General features: G+C 34.9%; 2 protein-coding genes across 2 annotated transcripts in view; one reads left to right on the top strand and one right to left on the bottom strand.

The window, feature by feature from the left end:
- The window catches only part of LOC149954468 (ATP-binding cassette sub-family C member 3-like), a 35155-nt gene that overhangs the window by 6744 nt on the left and 665 nt on the right, over positions 1 to 27746 (bottom strand). Inside the window, exons 2-7 of the mRNA XM_090169080.1 lie at positions 23591 to 23767; positions 21419 to 21532; positions 11803 to 11940; positions 3548 to 3688; positions 2713 to 2774; positions 2140 to 2280 (exon numbers count right to left, since the gene is read on the bottom strand). Coding sequence (XP_090025206.1) covers positions 2140 to 2280; positions 2713 to 2774; positions 3548 to 3688; positions 11803 to 11940; positions 21419 to 21532; positions 23591 to 23767 — 773 coding nt within the window. The remainder of the gene's footprint in view (positions 1 to 2139; positions 2281 to 2712; positions 2775 to 3547; positions 3689 to 11802; positions 11941 to 21418; positions 21533 to 23590; positions 23768 to 27746) is intronic.
- LOC149954469 (uncharacterized) lies at positions 25183 to 25942 on the top strand. Its single transcript, XM_090170347.1, has 2 exons — positions 25183 to 25415; positions 25476 to 25942. The coding sequence occupies exons 1-2, from the start codon at positions 25227 to 25229 to the stop codon at positions 25644 to 25646; spliced, it is 360 nt and encodes a 119-aa protein (XP_090026473.1). The 5' UTR covers positions 25183 to 25226; the 3' UTR covers positions 25647 to 25942.

Below are 27746 nucleotides of genomic sequence, written 5' to 3'. Positions count from 1 at the left end.
GTCTCGCCCAAAAGCAATTACTAGCCGTGAGAACCTAAGGTTAAATCTTGTCAATGAAGAAAATATACCCACATGTTATTTAGGTGATGAAAGTGAAGACTTAGGGGAAATTGAATCAAACGTTTCTGACGTAAGTGTATTTATCTCCGAGTTCTCTCAAGAAAGTGATCAGGAATGTCTTAACCTTCAATCTGATATAAGAAAATGTGCTCTTGATCCCAATGTAACTTTCTCTTGTTTGAAGGATATATTAGGAATATTTACCAATCATGGTATGGATTCTGTTATACTTTGCGTGAACTATAAGACTATTTTAAAAGTAACTTTTTAAGGTTTCATACTGTTATGGTATTATACCTAGTCTATATATTTTATTTTAAAAGACATTATTAAACTGGCCAAGTTCCTTTTAAGTGCTCACAATTTTATTACTATTTTTCATTAGTCTAATACAAGTGAAAATTGTTAATTGTAAATTATAAATAGTTTAAAGTAAAATATTAACCTTTATTATGGTAAAGTTTTTTAGATCTATGAATATACGCAATAAGTGTACTACTAACATTTTTAGAAATCTTACTCATTAATGTTTCAAACGTTTGAATTTAGGATTTTAGGGTTAAGGCTGGTTTACACTAAGGCAAAACCACCGTGACGGCGGGCGCTAACTTTTGAAATCCTCGTTAGGCCTAATAGAAAATTTTTGCGTTTACGCCCGCCGTCACGACGGTTTTGCGCTAGTGAAAACCAACCCTTACTTTTCTTAGATCTCAGAAGTGTACGCAAGAAGTGAAATACTAAAACTGTGATAACTCTTGCTCTTTTATTGTCCAACGCGTTCGAATTTAACTAGCGTTAAATTAAAATGACCTAAACTGACTTAATACGTTTATTTTTATGATACTAGGCCTACCTTATAATGAGGCGTATAACTACAGCGAATCCAACCCCCAGGCCAACTCAATATATGTTTAAACCGACTGCAGCTGTGCCAACGGAAAAAAACGTCGGTGATTTTGGTGGTGAGCCAACTGATTTACCGACGTCGGCCATTTATAAAACCTTTACTAGCGGGCCCGACTACCTTTCGAAACAGTAGGTGGTTTCTGACATGGGCAACGCGAAAAATAAATATTTTCGAACTGTCGGAACCAACTGTTGCCGTGCTGATCGGGTAGGTTTACTAAACCCAAGAAAAAATTTTAACCTGCGATTATAACTGTTTAGTTTCAAGGCTTAATGTAAACTAAAATCACGTATTTTATGACCATAAAATTGCATGCAATAGCTGAACCCCTTATTTTTTTTCGTCAAACAAGTTAAAACCAGTATCAGTATCCTCAAAAAAGCAATGAAACTGGAGAAGATCACACGGTATAAATTTATTATTTGGTGTGATCTTCTCCAGTTTCATTGTTTTTTTAGTATACTTTCCCATGGTAATTAATAAGTTCAATATTTATCAGTATCCTCTATGCGAAACAAACATATTCAATAAAAGTTCGTTTGTAAAAATGCTTGATGTCAACGCTGAACTTCCAAGGCACAAAGAGATTTCTTTGTAAGCAACACGCGAGACCGTTTTTTTCCACGTTTAGTCTGAAACAGATATAGTTCCAAAAAAAGTTGTGCTAGAGAAAATGAGGAGAATCGGGAGAATTATCATACTATACGCGAAAAAAAGACAAACGTATCATTCGTTTAGTATTTCAAAATCCTTTTGCGGCAATAACATCGCCAGCATTGTTTTTAGAAATTAAAATATTCGGTTTATCTAAAACAGTGGGTTAATTCGCTTTTCTGTCGGAGCATTAGAAACAAACAAGATCAACTTGCTGTAACTTTGGATTAAAAATCGAAAAAATGTCTAGATTCTATATCCACTTTGAATTGTTACATTGTAAATTTCTGCTTCATTATCAAACAAGAAAATTAAAATTTTATTACGTCACAAAACTAGATTTCTGTTAAACTTATAGAAATTTCTATTATCAATGGCAAACCGTTAGGCCTATACGATGAATAGGCCAATCGTAATCGTTCAAAAAGTTTTAATCTCAGATATGCATAAATATGTAGTATAAACAAGGAAAACGTTTGCGCATAAAACAATTGGAAAATGACAGTAGTTGCTCTTACTTTTTTGTTTCTTTGGAAATTAGCGAATGATTGGGCATATATTTCTCCAGTTGAAAATTTGTCTTCTTCACGTTTAGATTTCGTTGCAATTTGGGTATGTCGGAGCTTTTTATTTCTCTTCTATATCCGATATATATTAACCTAGATGTAAAAGGATAATTAACTGATTAAGGGCAATATCTCCTATTATTTCAAAATTGAAAATTTCGATTGATGTGCGATAAAATCGTATATCATGAATTTCGTTGAAAAAATTAATTATTTTATGGTAGGGTTTAAAACGTTTTGCGCTTGCTACGCAGATTTATTCATTACCAAGTTAAGAAATACAATTAGTTTATCAATTCTTATTAAAAATCAAGATTCTTCCTAAAGATATGTCATTTTATAGAACAATTTGATGATTTTAAAAATTGACCCGGCTTATCAGCGTTAAACAACTTTCCATGTATATAATTATGTCTTAATTATCACTACAAGTGGTCGTCTCAAGCTCCTAATAAAAGTTTTAATCTGGCTGTTGGTACAAGAAAGCCTACTTGGTCTCTGCTAACTCAAAAACGGTACACGTACTTGCTCATCCATGAAAAAGAACACTTTGAAATGAATGAAGCGTGCTCTTCGGGAGATTCACTCTGTTTCAAATAAATGGACTATTTTTATGACCGTGCTTACTTTAAGTCATTAATAAATAGAAACAAAACCACTAATTTATATCGAAAAAACCGTTAATAGGTCTATCACGAAGGTTTGCTTGTACAGCCTTTGTTTATTCAATTAAATATACGGCGTTTCTTACGGAAACTAATGCGTAATCTAAGTTTATCAAATCGCTTCGAACTTATACGGATCGAAACTCTTAAGAGGTTTCTTCGTTTTGGACTCTGAAGGCTTGGCCTAAATAATATAACCTCAGGAATGGAAAAAGGAATATATGTGCTCTTGGGTGGTAACAAGAAATGGGGGTCAGAAAATAGAATCAACACTAATCTGCTTTGAAGGCAAACCCATAACAAACGAGAAAACAATAGATTCTACCTTTGGATGTTTTTGGTACAAGGGGTTAGAAATCAACTGCAGAAATGAAATAGACGCTTAGGCATGGGCTTAACTAAAAAAAATATTACTTTTTATATAAATGAGATATGTGATGTGTTTTCATAACGAAAATTTAAGATTAGATGTTCAATGAAGTTACTGTTAACGCTTCCATAATGAAGACAAATGCCTCATAGGGCACCAAATTTCATTGTGACCAGGGTCCACGAAGTTCACATGACAGCTCGTAGAGCATTTCAATAAGTGAAAAGCTACAATTTTAATACGCATTTGGAGTAAAACGATGGCAGGAATTGGTAATTGGAACCCAACACAACATAAATTTATTACAAAGATTATTATAACGTACCTCATCAGGAAGAAAGTCGGTGTTGGGCGCTTTTTCGTTTTTAGGTTTTGCATCTAACAATGAAGACAGAAAAAATAGAAACGCTACTGACGAAAATTCGGCAATACATAATGAAAATGTAATCACATTTCCTATGTGCCCCTAAAAATAATCCAAATTCAATATTAGTTTAGGGTGTAATTTACTTAGATATACATGAAATAAATAAAAAAATTATATACCTTTAAATGAAATAAAATTCTATTAGAAATTTAATTACAGTAATGTTTCTCCTTGCTAATTTAATTTTAGTTACTGTTAAATCTCGATTGTATAAAGTGGTTTTTAATTTTAATTAATTAATTAAATATAAACTTATAATTTTAATGTATATAGGTAAATTAGTGTATTGTTATGTTGAATTTAATTTTGTAATATTTGTAATTTCGTAGTGTATTGTTATGTTGAATTTAATTTTGTAATATTTGTAATTTCGTAGTGTATTGTATGTATGTTTTTGTGAATTTAGTTATCGGTATTTCCCCACGTATTTTGTAGGCGCCATTTGGGCCAATACCTTTTGTCAAATAAATAGCTAATAGACCCCCTAGGAAGGGAAGCGAAAAAAGTGAAGTGTGGAAATTCCCCAAGTAGCTCGAGGAAGTTGTTTCCTCATGTTGAGAAATAAAAGGGAATGTGGACAAAGTGTCGACGTGTTGAAAAAATCCCCAAAAGAGGATTTACTGGCCGTTAGGGGCAGTCTTATGAAAGGGAAAATGTTTTTATTCAAAAAGAAAACCGTTAGAGAAGCAGAAGAGTCGCAGTCTAGAAAGGAGCGGCTGCGGCCGTTTCCTAGTTAAGCGCCCCTTGTGTTAAGGCATTAAGTAAAATAATTTAGTTAAATCAGTTAAAATAAAGTAGTGGTTTTGTTTTAAAGAATTTTGGTTTAAATTCATTTTAATTCTCACGTAACCCATCGTGTCAGGTCAAGAAATCAGCGATAGGAGTGTTTCAGTCCGCTTTAATCGCCAGTTAATTTAAGCTCTCCCTACAAGTGCGTTTTGGTTTTTAGTTTTCAACAGTAACTTCTTTTCTGGTGCACTTTTTTAAATCGTTGTCTTGTTTTCTTTTAATTGGTGTATAAGCGCAAGTTAGCTAACAAAGTTAAATTCTTTATATATAATTAAAACACCTATTTTTGGGAAATATTATCAAATTTAGTAATTTTGAAAGTTTCATGAAGATTATCCAAAAAATTGAAAAGTATAAATGGGCTGTTTCAGTATTTCCGAATGATGAAATAATAATAATCGTAATTATAATCAGCTAAGTTAATATCTAAGCAACCGCAACGGTTTAGAGACGAAAAAGTCCTGTTTAATAACGAGAAAGTGGCCGTTCGTGTGGAATAACGACACTTTCAAAAACGCGTGCCAGAGACAATTTAACAAGACCAAATGTCTATTATTTTCTAATAGAGCTCTGGTCGTAAACGCGATCAGAAGCTAAAATGATAATTTCTTGGGGAAAATGGCGCTGGAGTTTCTTCGATCTAACGTGATAGATCAAGGTGTAAACAATATCGAAACAGATGTACCGCTGAAAAGAATGTATCGTGAGTGAACCAATACAATGAATTGACTACCAATCTAACATTTACCCGAAATCGCGTTTTATGTGCTACAAATGAAAATGGCCAAGGCCCGTATTGAAGGGCGGACAATAGGTTTTTTTACCCGGTTAACAATTCCTTTAGAATTATTATTACCTATTAATTAAACGAAAAGAAGAACGATAGGAGAACGATCTTTTCGTTTTGATATCTTTTAAATGTCACTATTGGAGCAATTGTTTTATGAAGTAATGTTAATTCAGATTCGCATAATCATATACCGTATTTATTTTGGAGAGACGGCGAATAATTATCAACACAAAACTGTCAAGTTCAGTCAAATTATTATTTATATTAGGTCTTGATTTTTTACTTTAGCTCCACTTTCATAAATTTTATTTCAATTCTAAAATATAAATAGTTATTTAATTATACAGCTTTAATTTTTGGAAAAAGGAATACATCTCACATTTGACCTGATACCCAATAATTAAAAACTCCCAAATATACTTAATAAAATGTGTATTAAACCCCAAACTGCTTTTTGGGTAAAAAATTACAGGCAGACTATAACCAAAAATATCCAATATATATTAAAATCTAGCGCCAACCTGATATTAAGATAAAAACCAGTATGAAGATGGAGACAGCTCCGTTGGAAAATAACAAAAACTTTGGCCAGCTGATAATAGTAAAGAAATAGTTTCACTGTTGTCTGAAAACTAGGGAAAAGGTAAATAGAAATATTCTTATGTTTCAGGGTTATTAATTCAGTGACCTTTTTAGCCAGAATAAGAGAGCCCACCAGAATTTTATTGGTATTGTCCAAATGACTCGAAAAAGCTAGTAAAAATGCGGATTTTGTTCCCTTTGAGCTACCATTTCGTTTAGGATCATTTCCAAAAGCCAATTGAATCGTTCTTGATTATTTACTACAGACATAGCAACGTGTACTTATGTTTTGGCACTGAAAGTTTTTAATGGCTTCTTTTATCAACAAATTATTACTTATATCATATGTAACATAATCACATAACATAAGTATGCCACGAGCTCTATTTCTTCATTAACGGTTTGTTTCACAGATATTGCGGCATCCGTACCCTAAGTAATATTTGACGTCATCGAATCCCAAATGCCGATAATGCCGTCGTATAATTAGCTCTACGTCTGATAAACCTTTATTTTAGTAAAGAAACCGGTTTGAACAAACAAGGCTAATGACCTAAAATAAACTACAATATACTGTCTGCTGTTAATGCAATTAATATGCAAATTGATGAAGTTCTCGGAGACTCAGGTTCTTTAATAAATTAACATTGTCAAATAAAAGAAGCAGGTTTATTGGAAAAAAATAGTGGAAATTCAGGTTGAGCTTTTCTGGGGCATCAACAACGTTGGAGTGGTTGCAGATTCTTTTGAGGCTAGGCCTTACTCTTCCAGGCTTGATATGGGTTTTAATAACGCTGGTGGAATATCCTACTTTGACGACTTGTTCCATTTTCGGAAAGCTATCACTTAACAGAACCGTACTGGTCAATGTCCCCATACCTTTTCTTTTTCTAAACTACTCATTATTTAACTTCAACCGCACAACCCGAGCGAGTTTATGAATTTCAATAAAGCTAAAGGGCTGACTTAAATTCCGTAACCAAAAATTTCATTTAATTTAGAGGTTTTCCATTGGCTTAAATTCATATGTAAGAAGCCAATAGTGTGACTCCCAGCATAAAAAGGTTAAAGTCTGGCGTAGTCCACCTTTTTACTGGTTCGAGGTGAAACAAACCGTTCGTGAAGATTCTTGAATGGAATAAAGGTACAGTGACATACTTATGAGTAATTATGTTGCATATGCTTATATGAAAATTTATGTAAATCTGTTTTTGGGGGAATCTAGGAAAAGAGCAACCTTAACAATACTGCTTTTGAATTTTTCAGCCCTTCTGTCGATTTAAAAAATGTAACTGAGCTATATCGGCTAGTAAGTAGTATATCTAAACCAAGTGTTACTAATATTCTAATTTAATTGGCAATATATTGCATTGACAATATCTTGCACTGTCAATCTTTGTTTTTTACGTTATGGGTTGTCATCAATTAGGGAAGCTAAATTAAATTTCAATTAAATAATGGTATATTATCTTTCTAGAAATAATTTTCCATTTATTTTTATTAGCAAAATTAAGGGGAGCACTAGCACTCACGCTCGGTGGGGTACTAATATGATAACGTTAAATTGCCCCGCAGTTGGCATACCAATAAAAACAGCATTTGTTTTGGCTGGTGTTGCGTGCAAACTGGTGGCGCTTGTAGAAGGTACGCGGTTTTGTTTATATTGTGTTATAATGTATATTTAACAAATAAAATTTTATTTTTTAAGTAAATGAAGTACAGTTTGATGTACTTGTTTCTTCATTGCTGTATTATCAATGCGATTGTCAACACCTGCTAAACCCAAAACCGCAGTTTCGCCACCCAACCCGCAAGTGGTGTCAGCTCATCCTAAGTAACTAAGCTTTCGTTACGTCTTCGTTGCTCTTATATTATTAATATTTATATTAATTTATATCCCCATTTCCCTGTTTACTAACCCTAATCTGGCCTCTAGTCCCGCTACAAGAGGTCAATAGCTTCTACTTCCCTACCTCTGAATTGCTCACTTTCTTGCTCAGCTTTACTTTTATTTTCATCCATTGTAAATAAGTCAAGAGTAAAAATAATAAAAAAGTATTATATAATAAATTATATTATATAAAATAATATAATGTAATATATTATAATATAAAATATCAAAAAAAGATTTTTAAAGCTAACATTTTCCAAACAACACAAAGCCCACATTTACTTTAAAGCCGATAACCATTATTATCATCAGCTTTAAATACCCAAGAGACGAGTTGGGCCCACTTCTTTTCAGGCCCGACCCAGTGGCGTAGCCAGGGGAGGGGAAAAACAGGGGGCACGTGCCTCCGAAACGTATTGTTTTATGTACTTTTTTTTAATTTTGGTTTTCTTTTTTTTTTCATTGTGTGCCCTCCCCGAAAACAAATCCTGGCTAAGAAAAACGTAAAAATAAATTTTGACCGATCCGACCCGACCGGTAAAAAATGAAAATAATTTTTGCCGACCTGACCCAACCCGACCCGATAAATTAAAAAATCGATTTTGCCCGGCCCGGCCTGGAAACCCGACAGGACCTGAAAAACAAATAATTCCCGAAAACCCGACCCGACCCGGAAACCCGATTAGACCCGAAGAACCGCCGCAACCCATAGCATGAAGCTTTTTTTATTTTATTATATAGTGTAGATGTAGATATGCAATACAAAATATAACAAGAGGCATTTATTTATTTAAACAATTTTTGTGAAGAACAGTTAGTTGCGAAAGAGTTGAACCTTTTAAATTCGTTCTTCGAGGACCAAGTGTCAGTCGCGTGCTGGAAAATACACGTTCGTCACTCGTTTGTTACGCGGGAATATCTAGAATTCTTTTAGCTATATTTTTTCAAAGTACGCCGAGACACGCGACTTGCAAATTTGCATTTTAACGCCGTGAAATCAAAAGTAAAACCAAAACTAAACCTAAGAGAAGTTATGGCGAATCGGACGACTGAGACGACATTGAAATGATTCATTACGTCTATCTCTCTCCCACCCCCTCTCTCTTCCTCTATCTCTCTTCGTACAACACCCGAAGGGCCGAAACATTTCACACGACCAAAGCAGTACGCAGTCGCGGGTAAGGGTCGGGTCGGGCCGGGCCTTTTTTAAAAGCCCGGCCCTTTTGAAAATTGGCCCGGCCCCACGCGGTCCATTTAATTTTAAAATAAAATAACCCGGCCCGACCCGGACCAGATTGAAAATTAGCCCGACCCGGCCCGACCGGAAATTTTCAAAAATTAAATTTGCCCGATCCGACCCGACCCGAAAAAATTAAAATTTATTTCTGCCCTACCCAACCCGAAGCGGGCTCGGGCCGCGTCGGGCATAAAAAGCCCGACTCAATCGGGGGCCTGACTCGTCTCTACTTATTCCCAAGTAATGGAGCTACTCTTAACGCCTTTATCCTAGGTGGGTGGGTTTCAATATGTAGATGACATACCATTCTTGCCAAGCGAGCCAACAGTTCCCTACACTTTCTATTAATCTCAGCCAGTTTTAATGGAAAGAGCGAAACTGAAGAGCTCGATGGAAAACCTCTCTAACGAGCAGTGAGAGAGCTTACAAACTAAATACAGAAGGCGTGTTACGAGTTTTCACCCAGTGGTAAGAGTGCTTTCCACTTCGCCACCCCACTTTTAGCGTTATTGTGTCCGATAGTGGAAAAACACATCCGCAATATAAGAAGCCAAATATATTAACCGCAGCATCGAACCTTTTAACGCACTTGCTTTGCATTTGAAAAGTAAAATATTGAGGTTCTCTCAGCAGAACCTTTGGCGGACTCTGATATTCCAAAACTGGGTTTGTTTTCTTTTGATTCGTGTAATATTATGGGGCGCTAAACCGGAAAAAACTAAATAACATTTCTAGGAATATTTTAACACTTCTATGAATATTTTAACACTTCTATGAATATTTTAACAATTCTAGGAATATTTTCAAACTTCTAGGAATATTTTCAAACTTCTAGGAATATTTTCAAACTCTCTCAAACGCGGGAGAGAAAGCAGCGCTTGTAGTTTCCTATCGAAGAGTTGAGTGTGAACTATGATGGTACCGTTGATGGAGTGGTACTTGTACCGTTGACCCTATTCGAGTTCAATTAGGTATTAGGAGACGAGGGTTTCCAGAGGATACCCGTAAATCAGATCGCTTATTGAAGACTGCAGAACCACTCCATCAAAGGTACAAAAACCATCCCATCAACGGTACAAGTACCATCCCATCAATGGTACAAGTACCACCCCATTAACGGTAAAAGTACCATCCCATCAACGGTAAAATACCACCCCATTAACGGTTTAAGTACCATCCCATCAACGGTACAAGTCCCATCCCATCAACGGTACAAGTACCATTACATTAACGGTACAAGAACCATCCCATCAACGGTACAAGAACCATCCCATCAACGGTACAAGAACCATCCCATCAACGGTACAAGAACCATCCCATCAACGGTACAAGAACCATCCCATCAACGGTACAAAAACCATCCCACCAACGGTACAAGAACCATCAGAGTTCGCCTTTACAGTGTTTCATCATCAGCTAGGCTAATACCCAAGGCACTACCTTAGGCCTAAGTCGTCGAGCGACTTTTGAAGCCATTAATTCAACTCTCCGATTGGAAACTACAAGCGCTGCTTTATCTCCCGCGTTTTGCCGAAAGATATTATATGTCCGTAAAATATATAGGAAACGTCTCTCTTTAAATAACTAGGAAACGCTTTAAAAAATATATAGGATTCTTAAAATTGATAGGTAATTTTATAATATTTCTAGAGTTTGAAAATATTCCTAGAGTTTGAAAATATTCCTAGAGTTTGAAAATATTCCTAGAGTTTGAAAATATTCCTAGAATTGTTAAAATATTCCTAGAATTGTTAAAATATTCCAAGAAGTGTTAAAATATTCCTAGAAATGTTAAAATATTTCTAGAAATGTTATTTCGTTTTTTCCGGTTTGGCGCCCCATATATTATTCTTAACTTGGCCATATTTTACCGGTGTAAACGAGTTTCATCTAAAATCTATTTGGTTATTTAAAAATGTCCCCTTAACTACGTCCTCTGGCAATAAGCCAGAGATACGTAGGAGTTCAGTTCAGTTTTGAAGGTTAGATCTTTATAAAAAGGGCGACTCGTTGAATTTTAATTCATGTCTTATTCAACTTGTTAAAAATGTTCCACGCGCTCGTTAACATTTTAGCGTTAAAGGCTCGCGAATTGTTTAGGGAGCACGTGCGAAATCGCTCGAGCCCATTTACGCTAAAATATCAAGAAGCGCGTGGAAATTCTTAACAAGTTGAATAACACATAAATAGAGTTTATGCCAGCGTCTATAGGCTATCATAGTGAATCGTCACTTCTACGTCACGAGTGACGTGCCCAATACATCTAAACAAGAAGGCCAATGTTACTTTATAGAAAGGCCTATTAGGTTGATTCAATTTTATGAGCCATCGAAAATAATTACGTGAATTAATTATTTAAATATCTTTTTTATATAAATTGGCTACCCAATTCAGTTCCTAATTCATCTAAGAGAACTTCTGCTTTGTCGGTGTCGCATCTTCAAAACATTTGATAACTCTTATATGATAAGTGACTACGTATTCGAATTTATATTTTGTCACTGTTTTTTATTTCCTTGGGTCCTTTATTTATTTGAAAATCCGTTGCAGTTATTCGTTGTATTTATCAAAGTTTAAATCTATTGTTGGAGAAATGTGAATTATTAAAGTTAATTTTTCTATTAAATTTTTTAACCTGGAAATAGCTCTGCTCACTGGTGCCGTAATAAATTAATGGTTTTAACAGCTGGTTAACAAAATATTGAATTTGTTTAATTAATATTCACGAATTATAACTGTGTACAAGTGAGTCAGATAAATAATTTAATTTTTTTTAAATTTTGTTTGTTTTTCTGCAAAAACGGTCTAATGGTGCTACCCCATGTAAATGTAGCGTTTTGTAATTAATAAGAAAGTAGCCATACCTCCTTTAACGTTAAGGAAATAATTGATCTGATTGAAATGATTCCGGCCAATGTTGAGAGACACCAATATACAAATAGAAGTCCTGAGCGTCGGATGCCACGTGCACGCCCCGATAAAATGAGAGAAAGTGCTAAACTCTAAAACGAAAAGAAAGTTTTAGTGTTATACAATTGTCTTAGTCGATAGCTACGCCGCAAAATTTTCGTTTTGAAATCGAAAACTTTTGAGAGAGTTGGCCGTTTATCGAAATCTGGCAGCCTTGCCTGCCTTCTGGCCTGTATCTCCATACCGAAAATGGCCGACGATTACGCCGCCGAAAATATTTTACTAAACTGATCGGCGGCGTTTTTGACCGTTATTTTGAATTATCGACTAAGGGCCCGTTCCAGAGACAAATTCTGAACTCTCGTAAGTTAAAAAGTTACGAGAGCAAATCTACGAGACCCGAACTCTCGTATCTTAAACGCGTTCCAGAGACAACTTTTCAAATAAGCTCCGCCCCCCGCCATAGCCAATAGAAACGCCGGAAAATATCGGCGGGAAGCAAGTCACTTCCAAAGATATTTTTGCGTTGTGCGTTAAATCTTACTTGTAAAAAGCGGCAACTTTCCACTTTCGACTTCCTAATATCGGCTACTTATCAGTTATTTTATTATTTATATTTTATTTTATTTATAAAATTAAATAAGTTTTTATATATTTACATTTGTTTTTTATATATTTACATTGGTTTTTATATATTTACATTTTTTTTTATAAATGTGAAATTTCAAAAATGGGGAAAGCCAATAGAAAAGACAGCGAAGGTGAGCACCGGGCGAAAATTGAAGCGAGAATGAGGCTAGTGCAAAGAGAAATGGGCATAGGAAAGAGATATGAAAGTGCGGAAGAAGTAACAAAAGCTTGGGAGGAAATTGCGAAAGAAGTGTCAGCAGTGGGAATGGGCATTGTAAGGAGTGGAAGTCAAATACGAGCAAAGTGGTCCGACTATAAAAGTTCCATAAAGAAAAAGGCCCAAGATATGATAAGGACCAGAAAAGCAACCGGGGGTGGACAAGTCAGTTATGATGAGCTGTCGCCACTTGAGGTTCGGATAATGAAGCTAATTGGTGAAACTGCTCTTCACGGAATAACAGGTGGTGATAATAGAATAGACACGATGGCAATGAAGAAACAGGTACATAAAACTGCTCTTCATTTACTTTAAATATAAAATTTTAATTTTAAATACATTACATTTGCAACGATATAAACCAAAACCCGTACCTTCTGTAGGCACCAGTGGGCTTCACACTCCTCCAACCACAACAAGTGGTGTTTTTTTTAATTCACCAAGTGCCGGGCGTTTTTTCATGTGTCCATTAAATACACCACCGAGCAAGGGTGGTAGTGTTCCCCGAAATTTAACATCGAAGAGAAGTGGTATAATATCTTAAGAAATAAAAGTAGAAGGTATCATTAGTTATTTTGAATTTAATTTAGCTTCCCAAATTAATGACAACAAAATGGCAAAAAAACAAAAATTAAACACGCAAGATATTTTCAATGAAACTGGTATGTTTAGAAATGTGCAGTTTAGATATATTAATAACTAGAGCAATAATTAAATAGTTGCAAGGGCTGAAAACCCACTTCCAAACCCACCTAGGCCAACAGTAGAAGAAAAATCCAATAGTGGTATTGTTAACGTGACTCTTTTTGTACATTCCCTGAAAAACAGATTGGTATAAATTTACATTATAAGTAATAATTTGGTATACATATTGAAGGTGATAAAAGAAGCAATAAGAGGCTGCGTACCATACCAGAGCCCTCCGAACCTACTACTAGCAGTGCTAATGCATTAGATCAGGCTGCCCATTCTGTAGTTAACAATCAGGAACGTTTGAATGAACTTTTGGAAAAGATACTCCAAGAAATGGTCACCCAAATAGAGCAGAATGGCCAACTTTTTAATTCCTTTTCACTTCATTTGGACAATTTAAATAAAATTTTGGTTTTCATTCATAATGCTCATGTTCCAGCTGAAAAGGACAAGATCATATACGAGCAGTATGTCTACTCCTTTAAAATAAAATTAATTATTATTAATAATTACCTTTTCACTAGCTTTCAGATGTAAAAACGTCCTGCAACAGCAAAATTTTATTGTTTAGCAAAAATATATGGTATTATCTATCTTGTGTCTAGTCAAACAGCTGACCAAAGTTTTTATTCCTAGGGAGCTGTCTCCATCTACCTATTTTTTCCTATTTTTGGCGGTAGATTTAAATTTTTTTAAAAGGGGGTTAACACCTACCTGTATTTTTTTACCCATGAGTGAACAATTTTTTCAATAAACAATTAAACATATCTTAAATATATTTCAAGATGTTTTTTTAATAGTAACTGTTGGTATTTGGCCAAAGGGGCTTTTTTCTTAAATTCAAATTACTTAAAAACCAGAGTTACAATATTAAATAAATACTTTATTTTAAGAATGAAAATAATTTTTAGTAAAGTGGAACAAATGTGAAAAATCAAGGTGTAAAACAAGGAATAACCAGATGTAACAATGAGAAAAAATGTATCGGGAGAAAATTACAAGAATTTTTGGCACATAAAGTTTTGGGAATTGCAAGAAGTTGACTTGAGATCACCAAACCCTGGACCCCTGACTACATCATTGAGAATTGTTTAAACATCGTTATAAAGTGAGGAGGAAGCAATTTTAAAAATAAGAAAAATGTGAAAGTTATATTTAAATTAAGTTAAAGTTAAGTAATAATTAATTAGAACATGAAAATTCCATTTCAATCCAATTGGTCTAGTGATTCCTGCGATGTTCTAGGTTTTCGACCAATTGGTTTAAATGTTATTGGCACGAGCTTGCAAGCGTGGGTTGTGGGGCTCGCGAGAACACTTGCATCATCTTGTCCATCTTCTACCATTGGGTCAGGCAAGGTAGAAGTTGTACAAAATGGCGCAAGCGAGAACCAATTGACAAACATTTTGAGGTTTATACAACAAATTCCCTCCGTAGTCACTCAACACGCGCCATAGAGATTTGAAGAGACCATTGCATCTTTCGATGCAACTGCGGGCTCTTCTAAGACGACGGTTGAATCTCTCCTGCGGCTGAGTTCCCGGATGGAGAATGGGACGCATCAGCCAAGGTTCCAGAGGGTAGCCACTGTCTCCAATTAGCCATGATCTCTCTGTATCCATCGAGGAGAGATGAGTCCTGAGGTCACAATTTGTCCATTTGCTTGAATCGTGAGTACTCCCAGGCCAGTCCGCCACAACGTCCAGGATTCTAGTGGTGGAATCGCAAACATAATTGAAATAAATGTAAAAAAAATAGTGTAAAAATTAGAAATTGAAAAGTATTGTTAACTACACAATTGTAATATACAAAGATATGGCTTACCAACTGGACGTTGATGGAGTACTAGTACGGGTAAAAGAGGGTAGCTCACCGGCAAAATTCGTCCCAACTTGCAATGTGGTCTAAAAATTCTATTTTGATGTCTACTTTGAGGATCCGATGAGTCCGCAGCGATGCGGGGTGGACAACACAGTTTTTTGGGGGGGGGGGCAAGGGGGGTAGTAGGGGGGCAGTTGCCCCCTAAATTTGCTTTCACCGAATTGAGCCGTGTTTGGTTTTGTTCCGGATGGTACATTTTACCCTGAGTCGAATGCCTCCAACCACATGCGCGTAAGATGACCCGTTTCCGAGTTATGGCCGAACTTGTACCGAATCGCGTGGTTTTTTCTCAAATATGAAAAGAAAATCCCCAAATGTTAAATTTAGCAATCCGGTCAAGTTGGGTATCGTTTCTGTAGTATGTTTTAACGTTGAGTCGAAGGAGACATGCCACGGATCGCTGGGACTAATAGTTGTGGAGGTATGACCAAAAGTACACTAAACAAAGGTTTTTTTTCGGAATTTCACTAAATGTTGAAAAGGTATATCAGACATTTGGCCAGGACCAACCATTTTTTCGGATCGTACGTATTATTTTGTGCCGAATCGAATGAGAACAACCGCAATTCCGCCGGATGAATAGTTTCCGAGCTATAACGAAATATGTGCAAACCATAAATGGTGTTTTTTCAAAAAGTTCGAAAATATTCATTTAAACCAGCACCCGTGTCTACAAATTTCTCCCCGGACGACCACAATGTAATCATCTTACATACTACTAAGTGCTGAATCGAATGAGACCAACCGCAGCGCCGTGGAATGAATAGATAACGAGTGATGACGGAATTTACATTAGATAATTGACATTTAATCCTCAAACAGGTTCTGAAAATGTTTTGATTCTTTTTTTAAGTTAAATTTTAACATCATTGTTGTGTGTTTGCTACAAGAAATGACGAAGATATGTTTTAAAACAGGTACAATCGAACACTTTTTTACTTAGTTAAAATTTGTATCAGACAATACAACTAAATAGAATGAATGAAATATAATAATAATATATCTGAAATTTCTATGGCATTTTTGGGGCAGTAAAAAATTATTTTTTTAAATTTATTTATAATTTATTTTTAAACATCATTGTATTCGATTAATGTTAACTACCAAAAGCATGTGTGACGTTGCAAGACGTCATATTGTTATTTTCTAGTCGCGCCATCTTCGTTTTAAACGTTTTTACTGTTGATAGCCGCTGTCACACGACGAATGATGCGGCTCACACTCGACTTGACAGTTCTGTGTCGATAATCATTCGCCGTGACTCACTGAATGCTCTCTGTCGCAAAAAAAAATGCAAACATATGAGGATCTGTAATAAGTTAATTTCATTATACAATTGATCCAATGGCGACTTTTGAAATATATCAAAACGAAAAGACTACTATTCAATCGATCTTCTTTTCGTTTTACATTGTATGTAAACTTAAATATGAAACGAAACGATTGGTCTTTATTTTCTCTTCGTTTTGTTATTAAGTAATAATGGCAAAGAAATTCTTACCTGCGTAGCAGAATCAATTGGACGACCTCTTTGTGTTTGGTGATCCAAATCAGGCCTTAGCAATTCCCAAAGCTTTATAAATACCATAGACATAATAAAGAAATAGACCCAAGATTCTACGGGGGGTAAATACGGGAGCGATAACTAGCAGACAACCGGTATTTGTTCCGTATTCCTGTGGTACCACGTTTAAGCGACGCCTGTCGATTAGGCGAGAAAATACAAAATCATCACGTGACACGTCACACATGTTCGTGTTTGTAATCTTTTAGGTACTCTGACGTGATTCGCGAATATTTTGGCTGTGATAATTTAAAATAAGGTAAATTTTTATTATAATTTTTAAATAAGTCAATTAATTCTTTCAAAACCCAAATAAAAAGCAGCAGATGATCTTATAATTAAAAACAAAAACATTCTAATTGCGAAATGATATTTTGTCAAAGGCTTAAGTATCTATCCGGTTTGTTGTGGTTATGGCTTGTTATGGGAATATTCTGAGATTCTAAATTGTAAACAAAAGTAAATGGAATTTTGATGAAAAGGATGATTCTACCTTGGATTAATAATGATTCTACTAAAGTTATGTAGCTATTGTCCTTGAAATAAAATTAGCTTTGACAATTTAAGTCTGATGGCTTGACCCTTCATTTCTAGATTTTTGCCCTTCGCTAATTTGTGGAGTCTGAGCTTGCAATATAAATTAATAACTTTCTTAATGATGATGTTCGATTCCAACTTCAGCATCAAACATGTTCGTGGTGATCTGGTAAGATGTCCATGCCAACAATATTTCGTAATACAGCAAGTTCTAGTTCTTAGACTACATTTCTTTTATAGAGGGAGGAATATCTCTTCATAACAACTAAACAAAATTGGCTAAAAACCAAGGAGATCTTACTCAAATTTTAATAACATAATTAAACCTACACGAAATGATCCTTGGTCAAAATTTAAAGGTGAGAAGTTAGCATCACCGGTTTTTTCTATTTCACTTTCAACTGGATGTAATTTCTTTAAATTAAATAAAAAAATTATTTTGACTATTTTTACTCATTTTAATTCTATGGAAACCAAACCAGAGTTGGAATGGCTTTTAGTGTGACCCACCTTTTGCCATTTACAATTTGTATATCCCGTTCTAAAAAGTGATCATTACAAATTAAATCATTATTTGAATGTGTCGCGATTTACAGCAATTGTCCATTGAGAAAGTATTGTAGGTTTCGTTATATAAAGATTTTAAATAAGAATAAATATTCATCAAAATAATATGATAATTTAATCCTACTTATGGAATGAAACCTTTTCCGGTATTGTTTTACTTGTTATTGCAATGCATAAAAACACTAAATTAACCTTTTTTACCAAATAAAAACAAGATTTTTAGTAGAAAACACTTTTTCTATAACTTTTTAATAAAAAAATCACCAAAACGAATTATGAAACATGTTAGCTAACATAAAAGTACTACCCGTTTATCAAATTCACCCCTAAAGTTTTTGCATCTGATTTTAAACCGGATAAATATTCCTAAGCGTTAGGTACTACATGGCCTAGGCCAAGCGCTCACTACTCCTCGTAACGTCTCTGTCCTGGCTTCCACAAGCCTAAGCTTCGTAACGGAGACAATGCCTTGTGGAAGGCAGGACGGATACGAAACAGAGAGCCAGTGGGCGCCTAGTCCAAAGCGCCACTTAAGTTTAGTGGCGCTTTATAAGTAGGATTAAACTATCATATTATTTCAATGAATATTCATTCTTATTTAAAATCTTTATATAACTATAGGTTTCCCTTATCTAAACCTACAATACTTTCTCAATGGACAATTGCTGTAAATCGCGACACATTCAAATCATGATTTAATTTGTAATGATCACTTTTTAGAACGGGATATACAAATTGTAAATGGCAAAAGGTGGGCCACACCAAAAGCCATTCCAACTCTGGTTTGGTTTCCATAGAATTAAAATGAGTAAAAATAGTCAAAATAATTTTTTTATTTAATTTAAAGAAATTACATCCAGTTGAAAGTGAAATAGAAAAAACCGGTGATGCTAACTTCTCACCTTTAAATTTTGAACAAGGATCATTTCGTGTAGGTTTAATTATGTTATTATAATTTGAGTAAGATCTCCTTGGTTTTTAGCCAATTTTGTTTAGTTGTTATGAAGATATATTCCTCTCTCTATAAAAGAAATGTAGTCTAAGAACTAGAACTTGCTGTATTACGAAATATTGTTGGCATGGACATCTTACCAGATCACCACGAACATGTTTGATGCTGAAGTTGGAATCGAACATCATCATTAAGAAAGTTATTAATTTATATTGCAAGCTCAGACTCCACAAATTAGCGAAGGACAAAAATCTAAAAATGAAGGGTCAAGCCATCAGACTTAAATTGTCAAAGCTAATTTTATTTCAAGGACAATAGCTACATACCTTTAGTAGAATCATTATTAATCCAAGGTAGAATCATCCTTTTCAACAAAATTCCATTTACTTTTGTATACAATTTAGAATCTCAGAATATTCCCATAACAAGCCATAACCAGTTTAACCACAACAAACCGGATAGTTACTTAAGCCTTTGACAAAATATCATTTCGCAATTAGAATTTTGTGTTTTAAATTATAAGATCATCTGCTGCTTTTTATTTGGGTTTTGAAAGAATTAATTGACTTATTTAAAAATTATAATAAAAATTTACCTTATTTTAAATTCTCACAGCCAAAATATTCGCGAATCACGTCAGAGTACCTAAAAGATTACAAACACGAACATGTGTGATGTGTCACGTGATGATTTTGTATTTTCTCGCCTAATCGACAGGCGTCGCTTAAACGTGGTACCACAGGAATACGGAACAAATACCGGTTGTCTGCTAGTTATCGCTCCCGTATATTTTTGGCAAATCAAACTCCGCGTAAGGTGTCTATTTCTTTATTATGTCTATGATAAATACCGTGTTAGGTAAACGGTAATGTGCCAAAAATTCTTCATTACTCAAATCCACAAGATTGGGTCTCTCTCGATACATTCTTTCTCGCGGTACATCTGGTTCAACATTATTAACACCTTGATTTATCGCATTTGCTCCACGAAGGGCCAAAAGAGCAACGTACTCAGCCATATTTATGCCTCTTTTGACTACCCAACGAAGACGCAAAAATCAGCTGTTATTATTTTCTTTCTTAGCCCCCCCCCCCCCCCCCCCCAGGCTCCATCTACACCCTACTTATTACTCATATTAGATTTGGCGGTTGATTTGATTTTTAACAAACCGGTCAATGTCCTCAAGTGTTTTTTTTGTGTGATTATTTATCGATCGGGAAAGGATAAATTTATCTGTTAATGACAGCTAAATTTAAAAATACCACAGCTACTTCAATAAATATATACGTGTTGGTTAGCAAATTTAAAATATTTTATTACAAGGAGGCAAATGTAATAAAAATCGAGGGGTAATACAAAAATGATTTGACTGTTGATGTTTACACCTGGAATGATTCGACAAACACTCAACTTTAGAGATCGGTGTCGATAATTATTCGCCGTCTTCCTAAAACAAATAATCTATAATAAGATTATTTTATAATACACCAAAATATCAAAACGAAAAGATCGTTCATTCTCCTTTTCGTTTTAATATTAAATAAAAATAGTGGTAAAGGAATTCTTACCTGCGTAGCAGAATCTATAGAACGCCCTTCAATTCGGGCCTCGGCCATTCCCATTTGTAGCCCAATAAACGCGGTTTCAGGTAAATGTTTCATTGGTCACTCGTACAATCATTTTTTAAATCAATTCTTAGTATTGGGACACTCACGATACATTATTTTCAGCGCGATGTCTGTTTCGATGTTGATTACACCTTGCTTTATCACGTTAGCTCGAAGAATCTCCACCGCCATTTTCTAAAAAAATTATTATTTTCGTCCCCAAACGCATTTACGAGAGCTCTACTATAGCTCCTGAGCTCTCGTAGAAATACTAGACTTTTTGTCTCGTTAAAACGTCTCTGGAACGCATTTTGGAAACAGTATCGTATTTCTACTAGACACGCCGCCTTTTTCGTAACTTTACGAGAGTTTTTCGTCTCTGGAACGGGCCCTTAGACTATTCAAAATAATTAAAATATAATTCAACTGAAAGAAAATTGCTGAACCGATTTAAGAATTTTTCTGACCTCACACAGCATCTGTAAGAACTTAAGGGTAAAAGACAAACATGGAAACACGTCAACTACAGAAAGACTCTTTTACTTAAAATTTAAGAAGTCAAAGGTAAATTATTTTTCTCCAATGATGAAAACCGACTTTTTAGCGATTATTTCAATTTATTTCAAAGAGAAATAAATATTGTAAAATATTACGGTTTTGATCACGACACCCCGAGTTTGATAAATATTTTTTGAATCGAATAAAACAAATTTTGAAACATATCACTTGGTATTCCAATTTCAAATAACTATTAATTATTTTCTATAAATGCCAGGAGCTTAAAAATGGGAAATTTCTAAAAAATATTTAAACCAGTTTTTATCCTGCTCCAATAAACCATTGTGTTAATTTTAATTTAATCATAATTGCATGGAATTATACTAAAAATTCTGCTTTTTGGGAACAAAAAAGTGTAACTTACTTCTGTCAAAAGTTTGATTAACGAAGGAAGACTATGTATCAGGAAAGGGTTTTTCTGGTAAACGTCGTAGGCTATTTTCAGGACATTGATGAGTAAAAGTGCAACATTGGCAATCTATATTTAATTAAAAAACATGAAATTACGAGAATTCCAAGACGTTTGTTTAAGAATAACGTTCAACGATTTCTTGTAGATTTTAAATTAATTGTTAATGTGTCATGAATAAACTTCTTATCCACCTAATGAGTGCTAAGTGGTATTTTTCGCCTTAAAGACCGAGAACAGAGCGCATTTTCACCCCTCTTAACCTGTACTTAATTTTTTGACGAGTGAGAACTGATTGACAGCAGTGACAGCTTGAGTGACCGCCTGGACAATTCCATGTATTGTAGCTTACCTCTTTTTTATGCTCAATGTATATATTCTATTCAAAAACAGTCAGAGCCGTCGGTCAAGCTGTCACTTAATTTTGCGGGGGTCAAAATTCGTGCACGAGAAAATGGAATCTCTGTGCTCGGCCTTTAAAGCAATTTGGCTAAGGTACAACCTATAATCTCAAATTCATTCAGTTTGTTTTTTTTTACTAATAGGAAGACCACTTCTTATGGAGCTGCATGTTATTCGCAATGAAGTATATCAAAAGCCAAAATTTAAAAATTAGTGGTCCATTGAGTTGATTAATGCTGGGCTAGCCATACATTATAGTAACGGACCAATGGCACGGTCCATTCGATTGAATTATAAGTGATTGTCAAGTGGCCCATTTGAGCGACACTGTGGTTTCATTTTAGCTTCACGTTTTTTTAAAGAGGACCATTTAATCGACAAAAGTGACAGCATTTTTTTAAGGGGGAAAGGTCATAAGTTTTAGGTTTTAGGGTGTGAGTGTTTTGTGTGTAAAATTAATAGTTTCAGCCAATTTATGTTTATTTCGAAATAGTGGCTGGTCGATATCGGTTTGTCAGCCATCTGATTATGTAAATTTGGATTAGGGGATATTAGGAGGGGTTTGATTGGATTTATTTTACGACTTATCTCTGTCTATTAGATAATTAAAATAAGAAATACACTGAGAAAATTTTTAAAACCGTGACTTGTCGATCATTTGAGCTTTCAATATAAACATTTCGATCAAACAGAAACTGCTTTTCGGTTGTCGATTAAAAGGACACCTTGCGTGGCCCTTTATCTTTAGGGCCAAAATTTTTATGATCGAGGTGTAATTTCCGACCTCCGATGGAAGTTTGTGTTATGCATTTTTTAGTTTTTTAATGGGGCTGCCAAAATGAATAAAATGATTTATCTTTTTTTTCAAAAGAGAGACAAACCCTCTTGTGACTTTAGCTTGATAATTGTGGAAAGGACTTCTATTAAAACTGTGTTTTTTTATTAAATTCAACGGTCCTATCACCTTTGTTTTATTTATTATTACGAATGGCTTATCATAATTGCCACTGATTGGTGAAGGTGTTGCGGAAAGATATTGGTATTAGCTTGGAAGTCTATACTAACTTATTCACCAAAATCATTTTATAAAAGTAAGTAATAAAGTTTCAATTGGTTGTATTCTACATCTTTGAAGGGCTACTTTTAATTTTTTGAGGGGACCTTGGTAAATTTGTTTGATAAGGGGGGGGGGGTGGTATATTCGAAATATGGCCCCACCTAAAATGGGCCTAAAGACGCCACTGGATTTCATCTTCAGACAATTTGCGCTTAGTATTTTTATTTAGCTTTCATGGCTGCAGGTGTTATGACAAGTACAATATAAGGTAGATTGCTGAAAATGTAAGCAACCAATTAAGACAAAACATCTTCTCTATTGAGTTAACCTAAATAGATTGAAAGCTTGAAGCATTATACAAAATATGTCAGTCTTTATCATGGAAAAGCTGATCGGTGGAAATCGCTACCAATCCTTTTTTAGATACGCTCTAAACTCCAAAACGACACTATTTTATCGCGGTACGTACCGTAGATAATTATCGCATTTTTTCTGGTTTATAAGGCAAAAGCGGATGCAGATTTGATTCAAATTTGCAAGTGGTTTCAACGAGTCCTCTGCACCACACAATATTAAGATGTTAAACTCTTAACATAAATCAGTACCTTTAACATCATGAATTATCTGTTAAGCAGTTCCACCACACTTAGGAAAAAGGCACCACTTACCAATTTGGTAATATTCAGAAATGTCCATGGAATATGAGTTCCTTTCGATCTCCTGAACGTTTGAATTTCCAGGAGAAGGAAAATCCACAGAAATGCGCAAGGAACCCAAACCAGAACGGTGTGTTGGAAACATGGCGTGAAATCCGGATTGGAAGTATACCAAGTCAAATTTGAATCCTGAAAAAATTATTTATTTTCAGTTCAGTTCGAACTAGATGAAGCCACATAATAAAATAATTAATAAAACAAATTGTAATGGTGATAAAGCCCAAAAAATTCAAATTCGAAAATAACTACAGATACCAGAATAAATCACAATTTACCAAATAAACGTTATTTTAAGCATAAAATAAAATATTTTTTAACCAAATGAGATGCAAATTGACTTTAATTAAAGTGTGATTTATTTCATGTCTTGACTAAAAAATAATTTTCCCAAATGAAATCAAAAATTATTCAATAGTTTTTTTAATAGAATGAAAATATAATTTGATTAAAAATATTTTTAAATAAAATTGGATTTAAAACAAAACGTTGGTTTTTTCATCACCCTCCCCGTAGACTGTAGGGTAATGGCGGTCGTTTGAGAAGGCGCGTTTAGGATTTTACGCAGGGCCGGACGGGCAAGTAGTTGGCCCCACCGGCTATGCAGTCGTGTTGGCCCCATTTCCCATTAATGCCAAGTTTTTCCTATTTGGCCCCCAATTTGAGTTGGCCCCGATCTGACCGGCGATCGCCGGTTAGCCGCTCGGGCCTGATTTTACGTTGTCCACTCTGTGTATATGTTGTAATAGAATTTAACCAAATAGACCTTGGAAATTTCATCGAAATTCATTGGATAACAGATTTTAGCAGTTGAATTGAAGGATTTTGCCGTATTTTAAAAAAAGGTCTTTTTTAAAAACCGCAATCGAGATACGTAGATATTTTTTTTGAAGGTCGAGATGGCCATTTTTGAGATGGGTATAAAGCGGCGTTCACACTGTAAAATTTTTTTACCCCAATTAGTGGCGCCCAATAATTGGCACCAACTAATTGGGAATGAGTTGTATAGTGTGAACAAAAAAAATGTAACATTTTTTGAGAGACCAACACACATTTTTTTTTCGGGTAGATGACCGATTTTTGGTGATACAATTTTTGTTGGGAGTACTTTTCAACCAATGAAATCAAAGTATTTGTTGACGTCATACCTATAACACGTCTTCTGCAACAGCGTCTGCTTAATTTTTAAAGCGAAACTATTTGGGCGGGACGTAACCTTAAAAAAAGGCTGAGGTGAATTATAAATTAGATGACATAATTATTATTTAATGTAATTCTTTTAATATACATGTATCATTCTTTCCCTAGACGGACAAAACTAGTTTATCATGGACACCACAAGAAATAAACAATTTAATTTCTTTTTATCATGAAAATGAATTTTTATATAATGTTAAACACAGAGATTATAAGAAAAACACTCTGCGTGTTTTGAAATTAAGTGCCTTAGCAAAAGACCTTAGATATTCAGGTATTAATGATTCTTCTTTTGGCATATTTGTAAAATTATACATTGGTATGTTGAATTTTTGCAAAATTATAGTTAATGACATTACATCGAAGTGGGGAAAACTTCGAACCTATTTCTCTAATGAGGCCAAAAAAAGTGAAAAAGTCGAAAGTTAGTGGAATTGGAGCGAAGGACATTTACACGCCTAAATGGCCATATTACTCCGAAATGTTGTTTTTACAATCTTCGTTAAATGTCAGCAGCTCAAAATCATCATTCGACTTGTGTCAAGCAGGGACATCTGAAGAAAGCAATAGGGATATTTTGAAAGTAAACAATTCCTCGTTATTTAAAGCAATATCTACTTTACTAATCACTCTCTCTTTTTAGGAAACATTGGATATGTATGAACCCCAAGACATTACCGGAGAATGCCACGCAAACGAGGCCATCTATGATGAACAAACCATTTGTGAACCCTCTTTAATCCTTCCTGATCAACCAGACGACAAACCAGCTGATAACTCGCAAGAAAAACATCCTTATAAGAAGAAGAATTAAAAAAAATTATTAATAACAATGTCGTTCCTTCTAATACTCAGGAAGAACTTTTAAAAGAGGCAGTAAACTGTTTAAAATCGAAAGAGGATTCAGATCCCGAATATTACTTTGGAATGATGGTGGCATCACAGATGAGAAAAATAGAGCCGCACATTCAAGGCAATGTAAAAATTGAAATTATGCAAATCTTAAATGAAAATTTGTATTCCAAAGGACGCTAACCAGGTTCAACTTAGTTTTTCCCAATCATACTCATTGTTAAACAGATAATTACTTTCATTCATTCATAATTATTACCAAAGATTATTATTTCATTTAATGTAAAAAATACAATTTTATTTATTACAATTTGATTATGAATATACATATTTTGTATATTAATTTTTACGAATTAAACCTCATAATAATCATAATCATAATAATCAGCTAGGCTAATACCCAAGGCACCACCCTAGGCCTAAGTCATCATGCGACTTTTGAAGCCCTTAATTAGGGTGGCCGGGTTACAATGCGTAGGAGGGTGGTGGCCCGCCCTGCATGCCACGAGATCGAGCCAACAGCTCCCTACACTAACTATTACCGTTTACCTCAACAAGTTTTTATGGAAGGGGAAACCGAAGAACTCGGGGGAAAACCCCTTAAACCAGTGGGGAGAGAACTTGCAAACTCAACGCAGAAGGAGTTGTTCCGAGTTTGCACCCAGTGCCACAAGCTGGGATCGAACCCGGCTCCTCTTGCTGCGAGGCGAAAGTGCTAACCACTCCGCCACCCACTGCCAATCTACACTTCCATTATTGAGAAAATAACCCATAAACTCATTTCGCACTGCTTTGGCATAGCTAGAAGCCCTACATCCTTGGTGTGGCAAAGACCCTAAGGTTCTGATTTCTGAGCTTTTACCGGCAATTTCGTCATCATCTAGGCAATTGTAAGAAGCTGGTCCCTTTTCTCGTAGTAAATTGTGAATCACCACTGCAGCCAGAACCATTATTTCTACGTTCTCAGGTAGAGCCTGAATACGTTTCAGAAATATACGAAACCTATGTGCCAGTATGCCGAAGCAGTTTTCCGAAACACGTCTTGCTCTTGAGTGCCTATGTATGCCAAACATCTTATAATATGTTTTAAGTGCAAAAATTATTTCACCAACCTGTAATTATAAATTCGTTTTTCATCATTTAATTCCTTTTGCGAAAAAGGCCTCATTACATTTACGCGTAGCGCAAAAGCCTCATCCGCTACTATCACATAAGGAGATGGAACCATTCTACCATGTAATGGTTCTGGTTTAGGTAAATTAAGTTGGTTGTTTACTAGACGAGTGCCCAAAGACGATTTCGAAAACACAGAACTGTCATGAACTCGACCGTTAGTTCCAACATCCACATAAATAGCCTATAAACCAAAATCTTTTCAGATAGTTTTTCCTAAAAATAGTAAATTCATTGTCTTACCTTTACATTAGCATCAACCAAAGCAAGCAAAATAATGCTGAACGATTCTTTATAGTTGAAGTAAAAAGATCTACTGTTTGGAGGTGCAAACATTTCTATGTGTTTTCCATCCATGGCCCCGATGCAATGGTCATATTGCCAAATGTCATTGAAATCATCGGACACTTTCATCCACTCTTTTGTATTTTGGGGAAACTTTAAATAACTTAAAAACAAATTTATGTCAAAAACTTTAAATATTAAATAAAGCATAAAAACCTACTCGTGCCTTAAAACATCGTAGATAGCTCTACAGGTTTCATACACGATAGAATGTATTGTACTTGTTCCCAGCCGAAACTGTGTATGCAAGGAATACAAACTTTCCCCTGTAGATAACTTTAGTTAGTTATATTTATGTTAAAGGTAATAATTGCTATAATCACACCTGTTGCTAAAAATCTCAACGTAATTGCAAGTCTTTCAGCTGGCACAATCGACTCCCTAAATAAGGTATCCTCTTTCACAATTCTCTGTGCAATGGACTTGTAAATTAATTCAAAAATAGCCACTGGCATTCTTAAATATCGACGATATTCATCTTGGTCTTCAAGTCTCAACTCTGATAGCAAATTCTCAAAAGCTCCTTGTTGTTGTCTCCTCAAAA

Source organism: Leiobunum rupestre, chromosome 3 (genome assembly GCF_980474605.1).
Source record: "Leiobunum rupestre chromosome 3, qqLeiRupe1.1.hap1, whole genome shotgun sequence".
Classification (NCBI taxonomy): domain Eukaryota; kingdom Metazoa; phylum Arthropoda; class Arachnida; order Opiliones; family Sclerosomatidae; genus Leiobunum; species Leiobunum rupestre.
Note: the sequence above shows the minus strand (reverse complement) of the source record. Positions and strands in the feature narration are given on the sequence as shown.